Source organism: Scardinius erythrophthalmus, assembly GCF_964197995.2.
Source record: "Scardinius erythrophthalmus genome assembly, chromosome: 22".
In the NCBI taxonomy this organism is placed as follows: Eukaryota; Metazoa; Chordata; class Actinopteri; order Cypriniformes; family Leuciscidae; genus Scardinius; species Scardinius erythrophthalmus.
The window spans coordinates 1,089,745-1,110,873 of NC_138242.1; the positions used below are offsets into that span (position 1 = coordinate 1,089,745).

The following is a 21,129-nucleotide window of genomic DNA, read 5'->3' on the forward strand; positions in this document are numbered from 1 at the left end:
AATAAGTCACATCACTTATAATTAACTAATAAATCTAAACAAATATGGTTCACATATGTGAATGTCCCTTTATATAATATACATTTTTAACTATATTGAACTATATTTTCGATATGTATTAGTTTTAAACATTATATTGCCTATTCAAATAGCTATAACATGGTTTCCTATGCAATTAAAACCAGTTCATACCTGTTGGATCTGGTGTTTATAACATACTCCACATTTTTCATGCTAAAGGAATCGAGACTTCTGAGCTTCATCATCAGCAGTTGCAGCATCAGCACCAGCATCAGAAACCCGAACGCGTTTCGGCCTCCCGTACGCGCGTGTCCCTGGCGGGCCGCCGTCGCGATGGGCGAGAACATGTCTAAGCGCCTGAAGCTCGTGTCGGGCTCGGAGTCCGCGATGGAGGAGCGCAGCTTCCCGAACCCGTTCCCGGACTGGGACCCGGGGCTCCTGCTGTCCCCACACGCCGGAGAACTCGAGCCCGAGCCCGCAGAGCTGTTCGACGCCAGCGGGAAGGTGTGTGTGAGCGCTTTATCCGCAGCTTTAACGCAGTGTGTGTCAGGAGTGTTAGTGCAGGCGTGTCACGTGTGTGTGTGAGAGCGGGTTTGTTTACCAACTCAGGACATGCTCGATGTTCACCATGGACAAGTTCAGATTCAGATGTCTGTTATTAATTGACAATTCAAGTCTGGCCTTACACGTTTAAGTTAGCTAAAAACAATCGGTAACACTTTATTTTAGTGTCTTTGTTACATATGTTACATGTACTTACCATAGGAACAACAGTAAATTATGCATAATTACATGCAGCTAACCCTCAACCAAACCCTAATCCTAGTTAATTAATATTACTCAGTACTTAAATATGTAATTACACTGTAACACTGACACCTTAAAATAAAGTGTAACCACACTTTACAATAAGCATTAGTTAACATTATTTAACTAACATGAACTAACCATGAGCAATACATTTATTACTATATTAGTTCATCTTTGTTAATGTTAGTTAATAAAAATCCAGCAGTTCATTGTTTGTTCACAGAGCATTAACTAACGTTAACAAATACAACCTTTGATTTTAATAATGTATAATAATAATATTTTAATAATGTATTAGTAAATGTTGAAATTAATATAAACTAAGATTAATAAATGCTGTAGAAGTATTTTTCATTCTCAGTTTATGTTAACTACTGAATATTATTGTAAAGTGTTGCCAAACCATCTAACGGTTATCTAAATAACTGTAAATCATCTAAATACACACACTCTCATCAATGTCTTTAATTAGTCCAACACTGGAGACCTCACAGGAGATTTCCATAGCTAGTTTCATAACTGCATCCTAAATGAACAATTAAATCATATTTCACACTTTTTTCATACTTTGACTCAAATACAATGAAAACAATCTTCTGTTTGTGATGATATTGACCAGTGATCAGTATGATCAGTGTCCTTCACATCTCCAGCGCTTGAGACTCTTCGTGGGTTTAGTTCGTCTGTTGTTGAGAGTCAGTGACCGCATTTAATCGGCCGTCGAAGCGTCGACTCACTTCACCTGTGCTAACGCTAACGCTAATGCTAAGTGTGGGGTCAGTCAGATCTATTTAATAGACCATTTCAACAGCCTTTCGTCAAAATAGAAATATAATTAAATAATATAGAAATTAATACTTTTATTTATCAAGGGCACATTAAATTGATCAAAAGTGACAATAAAGATATTTATAATGTTACAAAAGATTTTTATTTCAAATAAATGCTGTTCTTTTGAACTTTGTATTCATCAAATAATCTGAACAATAAAATGTATGACGGTTTACACAAAAATATGAACTGTTTTCAACTGATGATAATCATGAATGTTTCTTGATCATCAAATCTCTTGTGAGACGGCTCTGGATGAACACCAGTGGAACGGCGGTGGCCGCTACAGTGAGCGAGTTAAAGGAGACATATCATGCTTTTAAATTGTTCCTTTTTTCATATAAATCATACATTTGTAGTCTATATAAAGCGAAACTGCAATGCTTGGGTCTGAATTCGTCATTATTATAGCTCCACAAGCCCCCTTTCTACCCCTTTTCTGACGTGCGTCTGAGAGCAACTCGTTTTGGTGCGGTCTCTTTAAATACAACTGAGACACTTCATACCCCGCCCCTCTCCAGGTTGCAGAGGTTCAACTCCACCCCGTTCGGCCATTTTTGTAGTCTGATAGCAGAGATAGAATTATCTAGCGGCACATAAACTTTTTATTCACACGTTATTAACTAAAATGTCAACAACGGAAGACTTGTCCAGCCAGCCTTACATGTTCGAGCCGGAGCGAGATAAAAATGAAGACGACGAACCTGCAGAACAACGTCTTCATATGGATGTATCGCAATGGTGTGTCACTGTATTTAACTGTTACACATGAAACTTTGGTCTTCCGACCTTTTACCACCGTGTCGATTTATTTTGATTAGTATGTGCGAGGGAGAGAGAGCAAGACAGCGTCTAGTTTGGAGACGGTGATGTCTTGTTTACACTTTCGCCTGGCTCTGAAGAGAGAGAGTGAGCGCGCGCGACCGGGTCTCTCTCTCTCTCTGCTCGTTCTTTCAGTCAAACATGCGCCACAAGCGCGGCAGTTCATCTACATTAGACGGTGTAATGAAGTGTGTGGGTTACTACATCCAACCGAACATTTTAACTTACCCTCTTCGTAACTTCTGCATCCTTTAGCTTGGACTACAAAATTGCAGTGAGAAATAGAAATGGCGGATTGCTCGAAGTGTTGGGCCGGAAGTCAATGTCCTTATTTGGCAGTTCCGCTGCAAATACTGTGACGTTATAGTTCAAAAAACGTCATAGATAACAGAAAAATCGGAACAGGTTGAAAAATATGACCAAAACAGAATATAAAGATATCAACGAAGCACCTGAAGAGAATAATTTCATCTTTTCTGCACTTCTAAACACTCCAAATATACAACAAAATGCATTTAAGGGCTAAAAAAGTGCATTTAGCATGATATGTCCCCTTTAAACTGGGCTAAATGTGGAGCGGTGATTGCTCCATGTGTTCCCTGTCAGAAAACAAGCGGATAATTCGCTGCATTAAAATTAAACAGAATTGATCAGCTTGTTGCCTGCTCTGGTTGTTTTAATTCACATCCTTTCTAAAAATAGGAACGTTTTTGGTTTCATTTTTAATATATAAGACTGTCAATGGACTAATTTCATGTTGTTTTATATTTTATTTGTTCATTGTTTATTCTGTTGGATTTTAGTTGGACTTGGTCAGAACAGTTTCAGAAATAGTTGTTCATGATGCCGCTGCCTGTAAATGACATGTTAAATGTTCTGATGTGATGGTGTTTTCTGGAAGGGACTAAAGAACAAATAACTTCTATCAGCTGAAAGGCAGAATACAAATGTTTTTATTAGGTTAGATAGACGTTATATAACAGTTTCAGGTTATGTTTAGTGTTGGTAACATGTCCTACTCAAACCTATAATCGTCCCACATTTGGTTTGTTTGATGGTGTTCCCCCTAATGGCAGACCAACTCAAACAATGAGCAATTAAAGACATTTTAGGATGATTTTAGGCGAAATGGCTGAAAAAAATCATAAATATAGTCACTAGTAATATTATATAGTGGTTTATCACCTTTGAACAGTGGCGGGCGGTGCACTTCAGTGGTGTCCCACCTGAACGAGTCCACCTCTTCGTATGCTGTAATAGCGCACAGACTCTGTAACTGCTGTTTGGTTGTGCGCCGGCAGTCCCAGGGTTAATGCGGTGAGCTCGGGAAAGGACGGGTAGAGACCATAGACAGTAAAAGAAATGGACACAGCGACCCCATTGGATTCAACGGAGAGAAGTGAAGTAAATTAGAAGCACTTCTTCCTGATGGCGGAGCGACTGCGCAGACTCACACTGAGCTCGACGGCGTAGATGTGACGTGAGCAACCCGTCTGTCTTCTAGCGGCTGTGCCGAGAGAAATCTGAATCATTCCCTTCCGAATCCCTCAGAGACGGAGAGTGTGAGTATGAGCTGTCCATGAGCAGGAGCAGGAGAAGCTTTTGCTAAGTATTCTGATGAATTATTTTGTCATTTTGCCTCCATGTCCCCCCGATCGCCCGCGAGCTTCTCCTCCTGTCCATACGGTAATCTCTCTACTGTGTGACAGAGAGTCGCGTGGTTATGATGCCATCGTTAGCCTATTTTCACAAAAACTGCTTCTACGGGGCCATAACGTAAGATACAAGGTAATGGAGCCTTTTATACATTGTCGTGTTTCTTTAGAAATAAATAATGGACAAATGGAGTCTTTAAACGCCTCAGATGTAAAGTTAATCGCGGCCAAAGTGACGCCAAAATGAATGGGAGTCAGTGGAATGCTAACAGCAGGTGATGGTCTGCTAATCAGTGGCGGCGCCCGGGGAAGTGTGTGTTTTAGCAGGGCGGTCTGTGTGGCAAGTTGGTGGATGAAGACACTTGTCAGGTTACGTGTCACTACTGCTTTATTAATTCATCCAGTGTAAAACCCTGACACCGCCACACAAATGTGTCTTTTTGTTAAAGACTGTCCTACTACAGGATTTAGCAGAGTAACAGCTCACTACCAGTCACAAAACACACTGACAGTCTGTCACAGGCAATTCTAGTTGCATTTTTCTTCAATGCATTTCTTAAATTATCCTTTGACTATGTTCTGGCCCGCCGTCTAGTGGCAAATTTTTTTTTGGCCTGATGCCAAACTTGCCGACCCCTGATCTACGGTCTCACGGACTGAACGGACACACGGCAGCCATTGTAAGTCCACTAGACCGACAGCGCATGAAGTGTGCCATTGTGGGACCGGGCCAGTGACGCGCACAGTTTGGTGTCAATATGGCAAAGCAGTGCAGAGTCGTTCTGGCATCATGCCTTACATTTGTTAATGCAGAATACGAAAACCGTTTCGTCTATTGACGCGAAATCCGGAGTGGAGTTCGAAAAAGTAGGTTTTTAAAGAAAATCAAAATGGCAGACAGGAAGTTTGGCCAAATATTGCAAATTGGTATCTATGTCCTCGGCATGACCCAAGGAATCTATTAACCCTCTGGGGTCTGGGCTGTTTTTGGGGCCCTTGAGATGTTCTGACATGCCCTGACATTTGTGCTTTTTTCAGTTGCTTATAAACATATTAATGGCAAAGGTGTAAATTCACTTTATAAAGCACAAACAGGGCTACCATAATATGTGAGCCATGTGTATGTACATGTTTTCATTTTTGAGAGAATAATGTTTATGCGTGGTTATTGAAAAAAATAAAAAATAAAAATTCTGAAATAAGGCCACAAAACACATAGTAAATATGTGTCAATAAGACTTTTGACAAATGGATGTCCTCGCCTAGTGTTTTTTCTTCAAAATTATGTGAAAATAGTCTTGCTTTATCGTTCACATAAAACCATACATTGATTTAAATTGATGTAAAACAGGTTTTGCTTGGAAAGCCAATATGCGAGGGGGAGGAGTAGTTTACACCTTAGATTACAGTGTCCCACCCACTTTGCATAATGATGAGCCATTCACACAGGTGTGACACTGACTGAGCCACAATACAAGGACAACAGATATATTTAGAAGACTTATATTGACCATTTAAGATTTTGCTTACATCTATCTTGTAAATATGTTTTGCTATTTTATTAAAAAGGTTACAATTACAACAATAATTACAATTTCAACAATATTTCAAGTGTACTCTTTCTTTGTAAAAAAAAAAAAAGATTATAGGCCTACATTTTATCTATGTATTCATATTTCAGTCGATTTTTACTCATCTCAGTAGCAATTCAGTTTGCTAAAACATCATCATTCATTCACACACGCGATTTAAATTTAACTTCTGGCAAAGATGAAGTTGACGATAGGCTATTGACTCGCGATCTTCGCAGTAGGCTAGTGTTTTGGATGGTTTGTTTAGAACCAGCTTTCTGTAAATATATTTCACATTTTTTAGACATGTGAGGCGAGTATAGGCTACGGTCTGGTTCATGATGATCTCCAGTTCAAGCACCTTATGTTGTGATTGCTAGCCTATATTTACTTTAAATCCAGGAAATTTGTTAATGAAAAAATTATTAAAATTAAGATACAATTGATACAAAACGAAATTCGTTTTAAAGAAAGGATTTGTACTTTCTGTTTTGAGGTCTCTGTGAAAGTTTGAAAGTCTTTTAGTGCTTTTTTTAGAGCGCTCGCGTCCATAATGGAGAACTGTCACGTAATATTGTTTTTTCCTCATAAATGCGAACACGAAAAATAAAAGACAAAAGACTTTTAAATAAAACTTACTCTGAAATTGTGTTCTCGGCGGAATTCGCTCTTCAAAATGCTGTCGTTCGTCCTCTGAGGAAAAGGTGCATTCTTCCTCGCTGTCCAGAATCATCTGAAGGGAGTCTTTATTACTGGAGAAGCCTGTCATACTCAAAACGCGATGAACTATCAGTCTGAAGTCTGATGAACAAACTGTGTTTTTATGGCATTGATCGGGGGGCGTATGCGATGCATACTAGATCAGGTAAACTATTTACATGTGAATCGCGCCGGGGGCGGGGCGGCTGCAGCTCATTTAGAGATAATGAAGGGAGAAGGAAAAACGGTACCTCTCCTTGCTTTCAAAGGGATTACATGAGTTAAAAACATTTGTTTTTTATATAAATTACTTCATTTAAAAGAGGAGATTTCAAGCTTCATAAAGACATATCTCACGTGCCTGTGTGAGAAGTATTCGCTGAGTTATGATTCATTTTCGGACGCGTTTCAGAATGGACTACACGGACAGAGAGAAGGCAGAACTCGCTTCGTGATTATTTTTCTTTATTTGGCAAAAAGCACAACATTTTGTTTTTATTGTGAGTATACACAAAAATAATACACATTTAACAGAATCGATTGATGTATGAAACTTGTTTTATAAAATCAAAGTCAAAAGAGTATTTGGGGTCTCAATTCAACTCATAAGGAAAAAAGCGAGCAGATCACGCCGGCGTGATCTCCGACCTCTGAGGGTTAAGACCAGTTACATTACAATAAGCTATAATTTAATCAAAAGCTGTTAGCATTTTTGGAAAGTCATAACTTTCGACCTAAACGTGGCGCTGTCCCGAAATGTATTTTGTCAATGCATTCATAAAATATAGCATTTTATGACAAAATTCAAAATGGGCGTTGCCAAAAATGGCCGTTATGGGAAAGTTGGGTATCGTTCGACTCTGCGTGCTGCACCGAATCTAAAGAGTTTTGCGGTTTTTATTTATTTATTTATTTATTTTCATATCTCCTGACCACTAGGTGGCACTGCGCTGAAACTGTACAGGTGTCCTCAGGTAATGGCTGTCATAACACTCACCAAGTTGGGTCAGAATATGCTAAAGCGTTGTGTAGATATACCCTTGCGGTCATTTTGGCGCGCTCTTCGTCGAAATCATTTGCACGTTGGTAATTAGAGAACGGTTTGACTAATCAATTTGAATTCCATAACTTTTTGTCGACATGATCTGAAGATGATCTGGTTCAACAATAATTTTGCTTCTAGCTCCTGTGGTTCAAAAGTTATTAACATAAACTTGAGAGCAAATTTGGACAGTTGGTGGCGCTAGAGGGATTGAGTTAGAGACTCCAAATTTGGTATGGTGACCGTTCAGCCTGTCCTCTATCGGTGTGCCAGATTTCATAACTCTCCCGCGAGCGGTTCTATGGGCTACCGTAGACTCAAGAGTGGAAGAATAATAATAAGACGGCAGCAGAAACAACCTGTGCTTACGTACCGTCAGTGCTTGCTCCCTAATTACACTTTACTATATACATAGAAAACAGCTGTTTTACAGTGGAATAAAATTTCACTGTTTTTACTGTATTTTTGATCAGATAAATGCAACCTCAGTGACCAGAAGAGACTCTTAATGAGACGCATCTCACCGACCCCAGAGTCAACACTTGTGTGTTTGTGCAGCGTAGTGTAACACCCATAACAGCATCAGGATATGTGCTGGTTAATCCCTCAGATGAGCTGAGCCGTTATCAGCTTCGACTGCAGCTTCACACACGACTGTTTACGCTGTCGATATCTGTGTTTGATGCCCTCATTTCTTAGATCATGACAAGTGTGACGTTCTAGATTGGAGGGTGAAAATTAAAAGAAAATACTCATCATAAACCATTGGAGGAAGTCATTAATTCACATGTTTTTAAAGGCTTTGTCAGCAAATATTGTGCAATAGTAATATACTTACATATGAAGCAGCACAACTGCTTTTAACACTGATAATAATCATAAATGTCTCTTGATCATCAAATCATCATATTAGAGTGATTTCTGAAGGATCATGTGACACTGAAGACTGGAGTAATGATGCTGAACATTCAGCTTTGATCACAGGAATAAATTACACTTTACTGTATATTCACATAGACAACAGATGATTTACATTATTATAAGATTTCACTGTTTCACTTACTAGATCTGATGTTATTTTGGACATACTCTTTGACAGTGTCATACTACCTTGGAGTGCCATGCAATAATATATCAGATAATCATGGTATTACTCTCAGATACTGTTACTGTGCATCTACATCTAACCATCTTTATATCTACATCTGTGTTTTCCCCATTGTAGAGGAAAGATCAGAAGGTTTTTTATCTCAGTATGCCTGATTTTTGTATTCTCCGCAGTGCTTCGCGGTTCAGCGGGGTCTCTTGTTTCCGTCCCTCAGCTGTCAATCATCTCTCTGCAGGAAAACATGTTCATTATTAGATTTGGTTCAGAGACTGCAGCAGCAAAGTTGCCGCATCGCTCCCTCTCTATTGCGGTATTCTTATACCATAATGGCATAGTGGGAAGAACATTTTCTCATTCAACCAACAATTTCAACTACATCTTGTTTTTGTGCATTTATTTTTTAAATATATTGACTGCATCCGTCAAGCTCAACCATTCAACCCTGGGAAATATACATTACAAACATGTTCTGCAACATAGGCGAACATACAGATGTGGGCTTGAAATATCTGCCCCTAGTGGACATTAGTGGACATTACTGGGATTATTTCCCCCACAGTTCCTTAGGCACTACCGTGTTTACTTCGGGCTAATGTAAGTTTGCGCGTGTCAGTGTGTTGTTGTAGTTTCTGTCCGCAGGTGAGTGTGTTACAGGCCAGGTTTGCTCCTCATTAGGATTCGGCTCACACACTCACTGCTGCAGCAGAACCAAAGAGCCACGGATTCGATCCGCCTTCACTCTTCCGTGACCGCGGCTTCCCAGCGCTTGGACTCAGACTTTCAGAAATAGCAATACACATTATGATTTTCTTTTTTTGTGCCATTTTCAGCATATCACAGATGACAGTTAGTTCAATATACCATTAGTAGAGCTGCACGATTACTCGTTAAAAGATCGTGATCTCGATTAAAACACCCATGCAATCTTATTCCTTAATTACAATGATTCTCCTGTGTCTATTAAAGCTTTGACGAGTGCGATCACAGCGAACACTCAGATCTGTGTTCTGATCCAGAGAGAGCCGTTGTCATGTATAGATATGAAACGGCTTCTTTTCAACCGCACAGGATCATTATTTCTGTCTTACACTCATTCATATTATCACAGCAGTACTGGAATAATATATTATAGTTCAGATATAAACACTGATGTCTACAGTAGAGATCAAAATAGAGTAAATCACCTTTTGAAAATAACCTGAATATTTTATTAGACCAGTAGGTGGCGACAAGTGACTGTTAAAAATGTGTTTGTCATTGAATCATTCATTCAAGAGATTCGTTCAGAAATGCGAGTCATTCATTCAAACTGATTTTTTAAAAATAATTCAAATTAATTATATATTTTTTAAATAGGCTGCCGCAATTATCATTTTGTCCAAACCTCTAGTAAATTACGTTATTTTGTGGTCTGTTTAGAATCGGGGGATAATTTCCATTTACAAATAAAAACCGTGATTCTTAATTTATCCAGAATCTCATGCAGCTCCACCAATCAGCCCATTCTCTTTCCGACTTTATTCAGTGTCAAACGCTTGCAGATATTCATGAAACGACTCTGTTATCATCAAGCTTCTCCGAGCAGTGGCTCGAGGCTGAACCCAGATGTTGCATCGCAAGCTCATGAAGTCTCTCTGAAGTACAGTTTATGTTTTAGAAGTGTGTGTATGACATGGATATGCACATATTTTAATTAGTGATTTTTTTTTTAAATTTGATGGATATTCCACAGGGCTCTGTATTTGGTCCGCAAAAGTTTCGAACACTGCTTGGTCTATTGCGTTACAATACTCAGTGCCAGTGTGCCTTTATGCCAACTAATTATAAAACTAATTATGTTTGCCAAATTAATCTTGGAAGCTTACTTACATATTTTTTTCCTTCTCTGGAAATAGATCAGTGATGCATTTCAGAAGAAAGTGCAAAGCAAAATCAAAGATCTTCTTCAACAAATGGAGGAGGGCCTGAAGACGGCAGATCCGCACGACTCCTCCGCCTACACCGGCTGGACGGGTGAGAACGCTCCGCTCATCACACTCTACGGCACTTCCAGTTTAGAATAATAATAATAATAATTTGTTACATTTATATAGCGTTTTTTCTGAGACCTCAAAGCGCTTTACATTACCACCACCAATGTGCAGCCATGATGGGCAGAGGTCAAGGGGACCTCGGTTTAACGTCTCATCCGAAAAACGGATGGAGAGTAATATGTATATAGAGTAAAGAGTAAATTATAGAGTAAAGTTGGTGTCCCATTACTTAAAAAAAGGCACAAATCCCAGCGTTGCTCATAAAATGCTGTTACTGCGCGATTTCCTCGTTAAAAAAGAAAAACCTTCAATTCCCGACTGATACTTTAATTAGGCTTAACTGTTGCCCGTTCTTATGTCATTTTTATCCAGTTGAATGTAATAAAAATATTTGTATCATCATTTTTTATATTTTCATTTTATTTACTTTTTAATGTTATGCTCTATATTTTACATTATTTATTAGGAATAAAAATATTTTTTTTTTATTATTGTTAATGCTTTGTTTATGATGATATTAATTTCTACAAAATTGTGAAACGGCACAAATCAGGATTTTAGACTGTATTTGGATAGTTTCCAATCCGTTTTTCCTCATATGCCGAATATCAGAGGTGTAAAGTCCAGGGGTCAGAGAGTAAAAGTCCTGGCTGAGACACTGCTAATTAGCAGAAACTGAGGAGGACTTTACTCTCTGAGCCTGGGCTGTGCGCCTCGGCCCCATGCAGTGAATGCAGGAGTTGCGTGTCCTGAGTGAGTGCTGTGACCGGCAGGCATCGCCCTGCTGTACCTGCAGCTGCACCGCGCCACGCAGGAGGGCCAGCACTTGCAGCGCGCGCTGGATTACGTGAAGCGCACCCTGAGGAGCCTGAGCGGCCGGCGCGTGTCCTTCCTGTGCGGAGACGCCGGGCCTCTAGCCGTCGGCGCTGTCGTCCACCACCAGCTGAAGAACCAGGCCGAGTCACTCGACTGCCTCACCAAGTCAGAACCTCTTCACACTTTCGTTTGTCTGTTTTCTCTTTAGCTCTCTCTGCTTGCTCTGAGTACGTGTGGTTTGGAGGAGCTAGCTGAGATTTTGCAAAGAGGGTGTGCGTAAAGGTGGGGAACATACCTATTACAGAGTTAAGTCAGGGGGTGTGTTATCTAAATGTGTTATTTAGAAAAATAATTAATTACATTAAATTAATCAACTTTATTTAATCATAAGTGCTATTATGCTATTAAGTGCCTATTATATTATTTTAAAGGTTCCTAGTTTTGTTTTCGGAGTCTCTTATCACAAGTTTACACGCATACAAGGTCAACAAACACTTTAATTTTCTCATGATACACATTGAACATCATTTCATTTATCAAAGAGTCTGAAACGGTTTGTTCGAAGATTCAGTGTCTCTAAACCCCGCCTCTCTTAGAGCTGCTCTGTTCTGATTGGTCAGAAAGCAAACGCTCATTATCATATCTGAGTCTCAGCTCTTGATCACAGTGATACGAACAGTAACGATGGCGTGGGTTTTACCGTATCAATCTCAGAAAACAGCGTCTTCTCGACACGAACAACACGAACCAAACTCTTCCAGTCTCAGATACACTACAGTGTTTGAGGGCGGGGCTAAGAGACGCTGCTCAGCCAATCAAGACCACAGGCTGGCATTATGCAAATTAGATATAAAACTGTGTAGGTTCCGCAGGACGAGAGACTGAATTACTGACGACTCGTTTCAGTTCAGAATCACTTCTTTCTTTTAGCAGAGAAAAATTCAATTTATCTGCACTTTGAACTGTGAGACTTTACAGAGCTTTTACATTCACCAGCAGCTTTATTACACACTACACACACTACACACACTACACACACTACACACACTACATGACTGGGAATATTTTAAAAAGCATAATTGGGGCACTTTACCAAATTGATTAGCTGTCATTAATTTGTATTATATTAGCCACTAGGATTTCCAGACATTGTCATCGGCCACTGAAACAGCCGGATGTTGAGCACTAGAGTTTGTTCGGCACTCAGATACACACTTCATCTGTTTGCAGAATAGCGGAGAGGAAAGCATTGATTGGATTTGATTGAAGAGCTGCTTTCACTCCTGTGAGGCGTTTCAGTGTGTGAGAAACAGATGCTGGTGCTGTAGTGAAGTCTCTCGCTCATCCGTCTGTGTGGAGTGTGTTATTCAGCAACTGTATGCGGTGCTCTCTCTCTCTCTCTCTCTCTCTCTCTCTCTCTCCCTCTCGCACTCTCTCTCTCTCTCTCTCTCTCTCCCTCTCTCTCTCTCTCTCCCTCTCTCCATCCTTCTCTCTCTCTCTCTCTCTCTCTCTCTCTCTCTCTCTCTCTCTCACTCTCTCTCTCCATCCTTCTCTCTCTCTCTCTCTCTCTCTCTCTCTCTCTCTCTCTCTCTCTCTCTCTCTCTCTCTCTCGCACTCTCTCTCTCTCTCTCTCTCTCGCACTCTCTCTCTCCCTCGCTCGCTCTCTCTGTTGCTCTCTCTCTCTCTCCTTCTCCCCCTCTTGCACTGTCTCTCTCTCTCTCTCCCTCCTTCTCTCTCTCTCTCTCTCTCTCTCTCTCTCTCTCTCCCTCCTTCTCTCTCTCTCTCTCTCTCTCTCTCTCCCTCCTTCTCTCTCTCTCTCTCTCTCTCTCTCTCTCCTCCTTCTCTCTCTCTCTCTCTCTCTCTCTCTCTCTCTCCCTCCTTCTCTCTCTCTCTCTCTCTCTCTCTCTCTCTCCCTCTTCTCTCTCTCCCTCCTTCTCTCTCTCTCTCTCTCTCTCTCTCTCTCTCTCTCTCTCCCTCCTTCTCTCTCTCTCTCTCTCTCTCTCTCTCCCTCCTTCTCTCTCTCCCTCCTTCTCTCTCTCTCTCTCTCTCTCTCTCTCTCTCTCTCTCTCTCTCTCCCTCCTTCTCTCTCTCTCTCTCTCCCTCTCTCTCCCTCCTTCTCTCTCTCCCTCCTTCTCTCTCTCTCTCTCTCTCTCTCTCTCTCTCTCTCTCTCTCTCTCTCTCTCTCTCTCTCTCTCTCTCTCTCTCTCTCTCTCTCTCTCCCTCCTTCTCTCTCTCTCTCTCTCCCTCCTTCTCTCTCTCTCTCTCTCTCTCTCTCTCTCTCTCTCTCTCTCTCTCTCTCTCTCTCTCTCTCTCTCTCTCTCTCTCTCTCTCTCTCTCCCTCCTTCTCTCTCTCTCTCTCTCTCTCTCTAGACTGCAGATCTCAGCATGAGTCTGATTAAATATCTTATTTTGCTCTCAATAGATTGTTTTTCATACACAGGTTTCAGTTAAAGGGGTGGTATAATAATGCCCTTTCCACAAGATGTAAAATAAGTCTCTGATGTCTCCAGAGTGTGTGTGAAGTTTCAGCTCTAAATTCCCCACAGATGTTTTTTATAGTATGTTAAAATTGTCCCTTTTTGAGGGTTAGCAAAAATGTGCAGTTTTTGTGTCTGTCCCTTTAAATGCAAAAGAGCTGCTGCTCCCGGCACAGGGGGCGGAGCTTGTGTGTGTGTGTGTGTGTGTGTGTTAGCATCTCAAAAACGTTTAGCCTTTTATGTTCGAACTGGAGTCAGACAATGATGGAGAGACTCAAGAAGAAGTGACAACATGTAGAAGCAACAGAATGGTTAGTTGATGGTTATGTATCTTATGTGTAGTTATCTTCTAGTCATTGATTTGCATATTTTGTCATGATAATCTATAAATCGCGTTCCCGGGGGCGGGGTTTATGTAAATTCTAGGGTTGGTGATGTCACTAGTCACTAGGTGTAGTCTCTACCAGCCGTTTGTTGTAGTCCTTAAAAAGTGATTTCTGTAAAAGCAAATATCTCCCTTTGCTCTGAACTTTGAGCGCTGTAACTTTGCAGATGTTGTTTATGCTCAAACAGCAACATTACACACTAACTAAAGCTAGAAAAGTCAAATCATAATCAATCACCCCAAGGAGACATTCTACACGATGTTGTAATATTAAACTGATGTGTGTCATGTTGTTGTACAAAGATAAGAGAGATTGAACTAATTTCTCTCTTGTTTCTTCCGCGTCTCCTCCTGTGTTCCTCCAGACTGCTCGCGCTCCAGCGCTCCGTCCTCAGCCCAGACTCTGACGTTCCCGATGAGCTTCTGTACGGACGCGCCGGCTATCTTTACGCCCTGCTTTATGTCAACAAAGAAATCGGGCCGGATGTGGTGGATGAGACCACCATCGCCAAGGTGATTGTCATCTTTCACGCTATTCATAATCAAAATATATTCATGCATAAACGTGGAGCATAAAGTCCACGCAAAAGTACAAACTAATCTTTGGTCACCAAAATAACATATTTTCTCTGAAAAAACAATCCTTCAAGCCTAAAATATCTTGAATGTAACTCGACACTCTTGCCTCATTTAGTATGCGTGGTTCAAATGAGCCCCGCCTCCACTCCCTCACTCAGCTCAGAGATCCACTGGTTGACGATCACACGTTGATCTGATTGGTTACAAGGTAGTTTGTGACGTCAGAAACACCAGCGATTTCAAAGCGTGTTTTTGAGACTGTCTTTGGTTCACTGCAGTTTTAAGGAGGAAATACTCAGCAATGCTGTCGACTTATGAAGTTACACATGCTTTGTCTTAAAGCAGATTAAAAACACCACATAGACACATAAACTACATTAAAAGCTGGAGTTACACCTCAGGGCGACTTTTAACTTGCATTGATAAAATGCATTACAATACATCCATTGATCAAGCCGCAGTTTTCTGTCTCTAGAGAGCATCTGAACGTCTGTTTCTCACAGATGCATTAAACCCGCTGACCTGACTGTACATGTTCAGCTTCTCGTGGGCAGCTTCACTGTACGTCATGCATTAGAGTCCTGTGCGCTGGCCACCGTCCAGTTCTGCAGCGTGTGTGGGCAGAGCTGATGAGGATGAAGAGGTGAAGAAAGATGACGGAGAGGAATGTGTTTGTTGGCACGCCGTATATTGTGTGTGGCATGTTTGCCACAGTAATTATGTATCATTATTGCACGGCTTGGTTGAATTCTAATGTAGAATGCGGTGTATTATTTCTTGTTAACAGACCGTTGCTAAGTATAACACACCGTTGCCATGGAAAACAGAGCGTTGCTATGGATGCAGGATTCTAACCGTAGAGACGGAACGGACTATTTTCTTTAGCGGAAGCAATACATAAGTGACAGTATACACATATTTATAATGTTACAAATGATTCTTTTACAAATAAATACTGTTCTTTTGAAAATTCTTCATCAAAGAATCCTAAAAAAAAAAAAAAATGTACACAACTGTTTTCAACATTTATAATAATCAGAAATCTTTCTTGAGCATCAAATCATCATATTTATAATTATATATATATGATTTCTGAAGGATCACTGGAGTAATGATGCTGAAAATTCAGCTTTGATCACAGGAGTTAGTGTTAATGTGTGAGTGAGTGTTTGGCTCGAGGTCACGGTGCAAAGGACCCTAGGTGGATTTTACTCCAAACCATCCCTTTAATTATGCAGAACTTTAAGGTTTAGAATAATTTAAACGGATGAGTTATAAAATAATCCCCCCCCTCACAGTCGTCATGAAGGGCAACATCAGCTTTATAGACCAAAACCAGTTTTAGCACCAGACTGTAAACATGTGTTTTCCTGCTGTAAAGTTGGGCATTTTAACACGAGTCTCTAGTGGCCAGGGGATGAACTGCAGTTTAAAGGTGCTGTATGGAACTTTTTCACTTTACTAAAGCATAGAAATACCATAATATTTGCATATATTGAGGAAACATGCAAAGTTCACATACTCGTTTCTCTGAAAAACAGAAGTTATTTTACTTTGAGATGTGCGTTTCCAGGCTGGAATGTTTGTCTTTGTTGTGGTCTGTGATGCTACACGTCGCCAATATTCATTGTCCATTGCGCTCGTTCCAGTTGCGGGCCTCAATCTGGAGTTTGGGCGTATGTTATTCTTCCTGGTGACTCGGACGTGATGCTGCAGTTTGGACACTGAGTGCAGAGCTGAGTTTCCAGTAGCGCTCGTGATTAGGACAGAGATCTGAATCTGCACTATCGGCTTCAGGATCTCCAGAGAATCCCGGCTGGTTTCGGCGATGGGGCAGTTTCAGAGACGGAGAGAGACATCCTTGCTGACCAGAGGTCCTCCTTACCCCGGGACAGATCTATACTCGTCCAGTGCTCTGCTCCATCGCCTGAAATAGCCTCAGCGTCATTAACCTCGAGTCAGGTTTATTTTACTACTCGTAACCGCTTTCATTTATCCTCTCTATTGCAGTCTTATCCCTCTATCCATCACTTCCTAGTGTTCTCCTGCTTTATGACGAGGCACATGTTCGGTTCATCTGTCCCGATGACACGGCGCTCTTCCGGCTAACATCTCACTGCTCATCTAGACTCTGGAGAGAAGCGTGTCACGTCTAATCCCGTCAGTGCTCTGCTTACTGTCACTTTCTGTGTGTTCTTCAGTTTTTAAAGTAATAGTTCACCCAAAAGTGAATGTATCTCATTATCTACTTGCCCTCATGTCGTTCCAAACCAGTGTTTTTTGTTATTTAGTCTGAGAACTGAAGAATCTGTTGCTCATTGTTTTCACCACAGTGATAGACCTTTTATAGACCTAATGTACAGGGATGGGCCACCGTTTTAATGTTATCGTTATCGGCCCGATAAGAAAATTTGGCCGATATATTAAAGCTGATAAATAATGTATTATCTCCTTGAGCTGAGACGCTTCAGATGCGCACTGTTCAACATGATGGTTTTAGAATTGCTTGAAATATGATCGGAATCACTTCAAAAGGGAAAATACAGTGAAGTGAAACATGAACAGCGCAAATCTGTCATATCGGCTACATAACATGATCATGAGAACATCAGTATAATTGTGTGTTTAGGTCATGGCTTTTAATGATGAGACTGTTGTTTTTGTAATCAGGCTCTTAAAAACTATATAAAAACTTGGATTTAGATTTATCAGCCAATATATCGGTTATCGACTTTCAAATATAAAGAATTATCGGTTATCGATAAAATGTTCATATCGGTGCATCCCTACTAATGTAGCGTTTGCTGCTTTGTAATAGTCCTCTGTTGTACTTCACTGTGGCGTTGCTGACAGAGTATTTTAACCCGTTCTTTAACCTTTGCTGAACCACTGTGAATAAATCTGCTGAAAAGTGACCGATACTTTGATCCATAACAAGACTATCGTCTCATCCCACTGTGCTCTCGGTTGTTCCAAGGTGGTGACGGCTATTCTGGAGTCTGGGAAGAACTTGTCTAAAGAGGAGAAGAAGAGCGAGCGATGTCCGCTGCTGTACGAGTGGCACAAGAAGCAGTACGTAGGAGCCGCTCACGGTCTGGCAGGCATTTACTACATGCTCATGCAGGTGAGTGTGTGTGTGTGTGTGTGTGTGTGCATGTGTGTGTGTTCGCGTGTGTGTGTGTGTGTGAAGAAAGCAGGATCTGTTATGCAGTCTTGCTGTTGTTTCAGGCTCTACTAGAACAGGTTTTCCTGCTGTAATGTTGATTATTCTCCTCATATTCTCCATTGTTGCGGCTCCTCTCTTCCCAGTCTGTCAGTAACGCTCTGTTTACTTCCTGTCTGTATGAAGCCCCTCCTTCTGAAAAGCACACTGTGCTCTGATTGGTCGGCTGGATCAGGGTGTTGTGATTAGTCGAGCGCTTCGAGTGTGTTTGGGAAATGTCCCGCCCCTTACCATAACCGCCAGTTTAACACACTACTAACTAACTCAACCAGGCCCCGCCCCTTTATTCTGCGCATTAATTATTCAAATGAGGAATTCTTTCAGTCAGGATTTGACCTTCTCAAACCATCTGACCTTTCCAGAAAACATGCTAATGTTGGCTTTTTGTCTGAACACCATTACTTCCATTAATTTATTAAAATAGCTGATGTGCAGCTGTAGGCTACAGTGCACACAAATGTGTGTATACAACAAATCTTCAAATAATGCAATGATAAATCATCTATTCAAGCATAACCGAGTGCAGTCTGTGCATTTGTGCTTTTATTTCTTTAAAACATCTGCCTACACTTATACACGAGCTGAAGTTCGCAGCAGTCAGCTGAGGGATTGATTAGAGCTCTGCAGAGGTGATGAATAATGTATCCTGAACTTTAAGATGTTGATCTGTAAACCACATTAGTGACGACGAGCCGGACAGACTGAGGGCATCTAGCCCAGATCTGACAGGAATCACGAATGAGGGTCTTATTGCCGAGTCGGCGGCTTCTGCCCTCTCTGAGACTAACAGCACTGCGTGATGGAAGTTAATTCAATTTTAATATTAAACTGCTTTAGGGAAATCTAAATCACATAAGCGTTTAAAAGAAGCAAGCCTGTAATAAAATGAAACCCCGAACAAAGAGTCATGTTTAAAAAGCTTTCAGTAGGGACGATTTAAAAAAGAAATACTTTTATTCTTTAAGGATGCATTAAATGATCAAAAGTGACAGTAAAGACATTTATAATGTTACAACGATTCTGTTTTAAATAAATGCTGTTCTTTTGAACTTTGTGTTCATCAAAGAATCCTGAAAAAAAGACGGTTTCCACAAAATATGAAGCTGTTTCCAACACTGATAATAATCATAAATGTTTCTTGATCATCAAATCCTCATATTAGAGTGATTTCTGAAGGATCATGTGACACTGAAGACTGGAGTAATGATGCTGAACATTCAGCTTTGGTCACAGGAATAAATTACACTTTACTGTATATTCACAGAAAAAACAGCTGATTTACACTGGAATAATATTTCACTGGTTTACTGTATTTTTGGTTACTACTGCTGTCATTTCTTTTGATAATTAGTCTTCAAATATGAATAATAGAGTCTGAAAGCTTTTAAATTATATGTAGTTTTTCAAGATTACTTTAGGTTTAGACTAAGATATTATTGTTATAAATGTAGAATGGCAAGTGTCCCACGGGTGTCAGGGAGGAGCAGTCTTAAAAATAGTGGTTAAAAACATTTTTATTAATCATAAAATAGCAGATCGTTTTAAATAGCAGATCACACGTTTCCGTGGCCACGCACATTAAGAACGCGCGCTTTTGGCAAATCGCGCGTTGGCTGAAACGCACGCTTTTGACGTGCCAGTGTGCAATCAGTTTATGAATACTTTGGCTTTCGTCATTGGCGGAGCAGTCGGTCAATCCCACCTTTCCAGTAAATACGACTTGTGACTGGACTGTACGTCAGCAGACAGCAAAGCATTGGCCAAGAGCAGACGGCCCTCCCTCCAGGCTTTTTCTGAAGTTGCGAAATTGCGAAGCTTCATTTTCGCTCAGTCTGAGTTTCAGAGTTTCAGAGCAGAGCTGCGTGACAACGCTGCCACAAATCACGTGAGTCGCAAGCTCGCAACTGTGTGGCCGTATCTCCGCAAAGTGGGTGTTGTAAACTCAGCTCTGAAAAAATAGTATGCAATAGGAGTGCAAATGTAATGTAATGTAATAAGTTTCGCCCTTTCGAACCTCAGTTTTCAGAGTTTCAAAACTTTTTTTCACCTATTCGCACACCAGTTTTCAGAGTTTCAAAACTTTTTTTTCACACATTCGCACACCAGTTTTCAGATCACCATTTACAAGGTTTCAACCCTGGAAAACAAACTAATACAGTGGGAGAACACTGACAAATTTGAAACTCTGAAAAATTGTTTGCGCAACATCGTAAAAATTTTTTTCGCAGTTCTGAAGAAGGAAATCTCAAAAACAACAATGTTTGCAGAGATATTTTTATTTTTTTACATTTTGCAAGCTTGCAAATCTTATTTTTCGATCTTGCAAAACTGTTTTTTGTAAGATTTTGAGTTTTCGAACACTTAGTTTCAACCTTTCAGAACTTTATTTTCAGTTTTGAATCATGGCAGGATATTAATCCCATACCGGACTGGACAAAAGCGAAGCGAACTGCACGCGCGAGAGAGACCGAGGGTGTGAGCGCGCGAGAGAGACAGAGGGTGTGAGCGCGCGAGAGAGAGACCGAGTGTGTGAGCGCGCGAGAGAGACCGAGGGTGTGAGCGCGCGAGAGAGACCGAGGGTGTGAGCGCGCGAGAGAGACCGAGGGTGTGAGCGCGCGAGAGAGACCGAGGGTGTGAGCGCGCGAGAGAGACCGAGGGTGTGAGCGCGCGAGAGAGGCCGAGGGTGTGAGCGCGCGAGAGAGGTCGAGGGTGTGAGCGCGCGAGAGAGGCCGAGGGTGTGAGCGCGCGAGAGAGGCCGAGGGTGTGAGCGCGCGAGAGAGGCCGAGGGTGTGAGCGCGCGAGAGAGGCCGAGGGTGTGAGCGCGCGAGAGAGAGACCGAGGGTGTGAGCGCGCGAGAGAGAGACCGAGGGTGTGAGCGCGCGAGAGAGAGACCGAGGGTGTGAGCGCGCGAGAGAGGCCGAGGGTGTGAGCGCGCGAGAGAGGCCGAGGGTGTGAGCGCGCGAGAGAGGCCGAGGGTGTGAGCGCGCGAGAGAGGCCGAGGGTGTGAGCGCGCGAGAGAGGCCGAGGGTGTGAGCGCGCGAGAGAGGCCGAGGGTGT

General features: G+C 41.4%; 1 protein-coding gene across 1 annotated transcript in view; it reads left to right on the top strand.

Moving 5' to 3' along the window:
- The first annotated feature begins 285 nt into the window (after nucleotides 1-285).
- Nucleotides 286-21,129, top strand: part of lancl2 (LanC lantibiotic synthetase component C-like 2 (bacterial)) — a 64,918-nt gene continuing 44,074 nt past the window's right edge. The window contains exons 1-5 of the mRNA XM_081352747.1: nucleotides 286-525; nucleotides 10,455-10,572; nucleotides 11,366-11,573; nucleotides 14,636-14,783; nucleotides 17,827-17,973. Coding sequence (XP_081208873.1) covers nucleotides 355-525; nucleotides 10,455-10,572; nucleotides 11,366-11,573; nucleotides 14,636-14,783; nucleotides 17,827-17,973 — 792 coding nt within the window. The 5' untranslated portion in view covers nucleotides 286-354. The remainder of the gene's footprint in view (nucleotides 526-10,454; nucleotides 10,573-11,365; nucleotides 11,574-14,635; nucleotides 14,784-17,826; nucleotides 17,974-21,129) is intronic.